Here is a 6,000-nt window from a genome sequence, read left to right as displayed (position 1 = left end):
GGTATCAAGAGGACGTTCAACTCAGGGGTCTCCTAAGAAATCTTGTCCCATACAAGTCCATCGACCCTGATGGGATTTGTCTGAGGGTGTTGAGTGAGCTGGCTGTTGTCACTGTGAGGCCGCTCTCTGTCGTCTTCGAAAGGTTGTGGAGCTTGGGGGAGGCACCAAAGACCCCATCTTTAAAAAAGGCAAGAGGATGATCTGAGGAACTCCAGGACAGTCATCCTCGCTTCTGCCCCTGGGGAAAGTATGGACCAAGTCCTCTTGGTAGCTATTTCTGGCCACATGAGAAACCAACACGGGTGGGGATGGTGATGCCAACGACATTGTTAGAAATACCCAGACTATTTCTGTAGTTTTCATACATTTATTGTATTATTTGATCATTAGAGCTACTAATGACCATCTCGCGGTCCCTTTGGGGGCTGGTGGGTGCCCCAGCTGCTGGCCTATCCCTGGTTTCGCCAGCTCCTGGGGCACCCTCCTACCGCTGCCGGTGGGGTGGCCTCTTGTCCGGAGGTGACGTGGCCTGAGGGCTGCCAGCCCTCCTCTTTGGGGCTCTCCGGGGTCCCCCAGGGGAGTGTTCGCTGCCCCAGCTGGGAGTGGAGGGCCCGGGCACAGCCTCCCCTGGGTCCTCCTGTGGCTCTCCTTGCTCCCTGTGGGTGGGAACAGGGGCAGACGGAGGGCTGCCAGGACCCCCACGAAGGGCAGCCGACGAGGTGCTGGGGAGCTCTTCTGCCTCAGATGTGTCAGGGCTGCTGGAGAGGGCTGGGCTGGGGGCAGGAGGCCCCCTTTGGGAGGCAGCGGGGCTGGGGGCAGCCGCAGAGCTGCCCTCCCACTCCTCAGCAGCACGGGCATCCTCCAGGCCCATACGGTGTCGTGCCTCCCCGCCGCACCGCTCCACGATGGTGTCGATCAGCTGGCGCACGAAGGTCCTTGTGTACCTGCCCAGGGCCCCCCGCAGCAGCTGGAACAGGGTTTCCTCGTCCAGGCCGAAGAGGTGCAGGCTGGACAGGACGAGCCTCTGCACTGCTGCTGTTTCCCAGCGGCCACCTTCGAAGAACAGCCACAGCTCCTGTCGCAGCCAGAGCATCACGGGCCGGAGCAGAGCTGGGTCCTCTCGGAAGAGGAACGCCCAGACGTGGGGATGGAGGCCGCCCACAGGAGCCCTGGGCAGCGGCTGTGCAGTGATGAGCACTGATGGCTGGGATGCTGCAGCTGGACGGCCAGGAGCACCTCCTGTCACGTGGATGACAACTGATGGTACTGCAGATGGTGTGAGAACGTGCTCCTTGAAGTTGTTGTCCGCCTGCACCGAGTGCAAGATGGAGGTGACCTTCCTCTTGCAGAGGGGGCACTCGGGCTTGCTCTCAGCCCACCGCAGGATGCATGGGTAGCAGAACGGGTGGAGGCATGGCATCACGTAGCTGGCCTCCTCCCAGCTGTCCAGGCATATTGGACAGCGGTTCTCCAGCTCCGTGGCCATGCTCTCCACGTGCTGCGGTGGACTGGGGGGAGCTGGGGATGTTGAGCTGCTCCCTGTCACCGGCGCTGCAGCAGCGGGTGTCACGCTAGAAAAGGAAGAGAGGCCAGGGTCATTGGCTGGCCCGGGGAGGGCTGGAAGCAATACCCAGGTCCCTCAAGAAGGAAACCCTCCCAGCCCCCCGCCCCAGGCTGAGGTTTCCCCTGCCAGCTCACCTCTGCTGCTGCGAGCGCACCTCCTTGGTGCCCCGGCTGCCTGAACCTGGCAGGGCTGGGGAAAATCCTCGGATGGCTCTGAGGTTGGACACGGAGAGCTGCAAAAAGCAACTGCCCAAGCCCAACACCAGCACCAAAGGCCTCGCTCGATGCTCCAAACCTCGCGACCTCGCTCAGCTGGAGTGCAGGCACGAGCCGGCTGGCTGAGACTCGGCGCCCGAAAATAAGCAGCGAGGGACGCGTGGTCACAATCCATCGCTCGGGGACGTCATAGTCCGTCCCTCGGTCACATCAGAATCCATCGCTCGGGGACGTCATAGTCCGTCCCTCGGTCACATCAGAACCCATCACTCAGGGACATCGCCGTCCACCTGGGGGATGTCACGACAGGCCATCCTCACCCGTGGTGCTCACCCCACATCTGGGGTTACCGCGACGCCACTGCTCACTCCATCCCCCCATCTCTCATCTTGTGCTCGGCATTGGTGCTTCGCGCCAGTCACGGAGGCCTCGGCCGTGTCTTCCCAGGGCCCCGTCAGGTCGCTCTGGCCAGGGCAGACGTCTCCAGGCGCATACGGCAAGAGGGTTCAGTGGATAACACCTCATGCCTCCCTGGGAGGCTGCAGGACAAAGTCCCACAGACCCTCCCCACAGCCCAGCACTGCTGGCCACCCCTCCGGGCTCCCCTGCTTCCTCCCACAGGGGTCACAGGCAGCACTGGGCTCGCTCTCAGGGGCTTTCTCTTCTCTTTTTCCCCTAGCCAGAAGGCACAAGGGTGATCCCCCCCCTGCTCAGCACCCATCCAGCCTCATCTGGGCACTACATCCTGTTTGGGGTCCCAGACAGGAGATACATTGACAAACCAGAGGGGCTCAGGGGAGGCAAGGAGGGACTGCGGGACTGAAGTACGCACCCTGAGAGGAGGGTCTGATTCAGCATGGAGCAGTGAAGGGTTTGGGGCACCTCACAGCACCCCCCCGTGCCTATGGGGTTGGGATCAAGGGGATGGGGACAGGCTCTTCCCAGTGGTGCCGGGCTGAAGGGCAAGAGACAGAGACGTCAGCTGAAACTAGAGAGGTTCAGCATGGTTAGAAGGGAAAAAAATGAGAAGAATTAAGCCCTGTAGGAGAAGTCAGAGAGGCTGTGGGATCTCTGTCCTTGGAGGTTTTCAAAGTCTGGCTGGATAAAGCTCTGAGCACCAGGGTCTGAATTCATTCGTGACCCCACTCCAAGTAGAAGTTTGGACTAGAAGCTACCCACGTCCCTGCAAACTACAATGCTTCTCGGGTCTCTGTGACCTAGGAATTAGTAATGTTTAGATACAGCTTTATGTGGACAAAGTAGCTACACATGCAAGTGAATTCCTGATGAATCCAGAGGACTCGCACTCTCCAGCGGTCAGGTTACACACGTGCTAGGAAAGCAACGTACTGCAGCAGCTACATTAGTGTCCCGATCCAATGTCGGGGAAGGTTTCGATATGAGCCCAAGAGTGAGATTAAGACACAAACAAGGTCAAATGCCGTATACCCAGAAGAGCTTTTATTATCAAAAGTATCAAAAGTGGAAAATAATGGCGATAGGATAGAATGGAAGAAAAGGTAGAAATTAAGCAAGCAGTCGGGACAGGATTGCTAGGATAGTCACCACCACGGATCCAGCGGCGTCCCGTTGGTCCTCAGGCAAGCAGTCGGTGGTGGGAGTTGCAAGGATGGTCACCACCACGGATCCAGCGGCGTCCCGTTGGTCCTCAATCTTCAATTCTTCGGTGGTGAAAAAAAAAGCCCCACGGCTTGCCTCTACGGGTTTTTATAGGGCATATTTCGATGATGTCACACGCTGCAGGTTTCGTCTATCACACATCCTTCGCATGATCAGCACCAGAAACCAGTATCTTATCAGCTCCAGCCCCGTTTCCTCCCCTGGATGCCTCAATGGCCTGGTAATCGTCCTTATGGACAGAGGAGTGTCCTGCTTAAACAGGCCATCTCGGAGACAAAGGGCTCGAGATAAACAGTTCACAGTTCCTTGAGATGACAGTCCAGTCCCTCACACCTAACAATCTTTGAGGCAAACGGTTCAAGATAACAATTCAGTCTCTTACAATTAGTCCACAGCAGATGGCCTGTACAAGCTATGAACACTGTGACAAAGCCTCAGAGCATAGCATATTGTCCTCTTTTCTCTGGCAGTCGGGATAAAAAGCAAAGTGTTGGCAAGTGCATGCTCAAAATCAAGCAGTGCATAAATCTATAGTCAGGTCTCTATAGAAAGATCTACTTTGGTGTCCCATTCCTCACAACACACTGGAAAAGATTGGTCTGTGTGTGGGGCAGGACAGTCGAGGCCAAATTTGTTTCAATGAGTTTTAACTGCATTTTGATTAAATTAAAATACTTTCAGATAAACACAGTGATGCCTGTAATATGATTAATGAGTCATACAAAAATAAACTGATCTAATTTATTCATAGTAGCCCCAGTTAGACCTGTAGGATTTGATTCATTATTTTTCAGATAAATACTATGCTTGGATTCAGTGTTCCAGATTAATTGCTGCCAATTTCTGATGTCATTTCCCTAGGAGTTTTCATAGTGCCCTCAGCAATCCATTCTGCAACTGTTCAGTCCAGCCCTGAAGTTGGGAAGACCCTCACTGTGACACGGTCCAATTGCAGAAATAGCAATGGGCTTCCCTGGCTGATCGCATTACTTGCCATTCTAACGTCTCGTGCAATAACTGGCCTTGCTTTGGAAATACTGAGACATCTGGCCTTTCCATAGCAGGTCTGCAGAACTACAGAAGGCCGATATGCAGTTTCCGGCTTCCATTTGTGCTTGTTCTTACAGCACAGGCAGGGACCAAGACAGGACAGAAGCTCAAAGCAAGCCTGAATATTAAAACAGTTGGCAAAGAGTCTGCACTCTGAAACACTGTAAAATCCCCCCACAGCAGCAACAGCCCTTCCTGCTAACAGACCCAGCCATCAGATAACTGTCCTCAGAGACACACATTGGCAATTGTCAAACCCCCACCATTTTAATTCCCTTCCCTTTCAACTGTCTAGCACTCCAGCGAAACCAGTTATTGAATAACGAAAGTTTTCACGGATAAAAAGATTTGTGCGTTTCCAAATAAACTCTCTTGAAGCATACAGAAGTCAGAACCTTCCTCTCCTTACCTGTACTTTAGGTACCTAAGATCTCAGGTAGCAGCTGCAGACTCCTACAAGTAAGTTACTCAAGGTATTTTTTTTTTTTTACCTTTACATAAACCTCTCTCTCCTCCAGGATCCACCTGTGACTTCTCCCAGGCATCTCCCGGAGTCTTTTGGCATCTGCCTCAGGTACCTAAGCTCTCAGGTAGCAGCCTCAGACTCCTACAAGAAAGATACCCAGGATGATTTTTCTCTTTTGGAGGAAGCTATCTCCTCCAGCATCCACCCAAGACTCCAGGCATCTCCCAGAGTATTTTGACATCTGCTTTATGTACCTAAGATCCCAGGTAGCAGCCCCAGACTCCTCCTAGGAAACTACCCAAGATGATTTTTCTCCTTTGGATGAAACTCTCCTCCGGGAACCACCCGAGACTCCTCCTAGGCATCTCCCAGAGTCTTTTGAACTCTGCCTTTGGGACCAGAGATCCCAGGTAGCAGCACCAGACTCCCCTAAGTTACTCAAGATACTTCTTTCACCTTTAGATAAGTCTCTCTCTTGATTAAGTACATGCCTAATGTATTTGAAAAAGGACCTTTCCAGTTTTCCTTACAATGTATCATTCAGGCAGGGGGGCAGGAGGAGGAACTCCAAACGCACAAGCGATCGGCTGGCAGGAGGAGGCACAGCCACAGCCACCCTAACCACCAGCCACCCTCTGGGCCCGGCTGCTGGATGGTTTTCCATCCAGTGCACTGCTCATCAGCCCATGTGCTGTTTGCCTTCTTCCAGTCCTCAGGCACATCTGCCTTTTGGAGGGTCCTCGCAAGCCCATCTGCCAGCTCCCTCGGCACTTGAGGATGCACCCCATTGGGGACCAGCAGGGGCTTGTGCATCTGCACTTTGCTTAAGTGTTCTCTCATCTCTTCCTCTGACACCTGATCATCTAACTGGATCCTCTGCACTAAGGGTACTTCTCCTTTGCTCCAGGCTTTCCCCCAGGTCTCCAGAGCCTGGGATGTCTGAAGGCTGCTCTTGCTAGCACTGTCATGCCCCAGAAGGATTGGCAGAACCTAGAGCAACCCAAAGCACTGGCATAGCCCATGAAGGCCAGGAGATTTTGAAGAGGGAGCAAAATCAGTCCGAG

The 6,000-nt window shown here is 54.1% G+C and overlaps 1 protein-coding gene across 1 annotated transcript; it reads right to left on the bottom strand.

Moving 5' to 3' along the window:
- Positions 1–484: 484 nt before the first annotated feature.
- Positions 485–2,331, bottom strand: LOC115345887 (E3 ubiquitin-protein ligase Topors-like). Its single transcript, XM_030025402.1, has 2 exons — positions 1,699–2,331; positions 485–1,571 (listed from the first exon to the last, which is right to left on the bottom strand). Exon 2 carries the CDS (start codon positions 1,484–1,486, stop codon positions 485–487), a length of 1,002 nt encoding a protein of 333 aa, XP_029881262.1. The 5' UTR covers positions 1,487–1,571; positions 1,699–2,331.
- Between the last annotated feature and the right edge of the window lie 3,669 nt (positions 2,332–6,000).

This window comes from Aquila chrysaetos, chromosome 9 (assembly GCF_900496995.4).
Source record: "Aquila chrysaetos chrysaetos chromosome 9, bAquChr1.4, whole genome shotgun sequence".
NCBI lineage: Eukaryota > Metazoa > Chordata > Aves > Accipitriformes > Accipitridae > Aquila > Aquila chrysaetos.
This window is presented reverse-complemented; position numbering and strand designations above follow the sequence as displayed.

Bases quoted from the DNA above. Each gene is read 5' to 3' on its own strand.
- LOC115345887 (XM_030025402.1), bottom strand. From the start codon at position 1,486: ATGGCCACGGAGCTGGAGAACCGCTGTCCAATATGCCTGGACAGCTGG.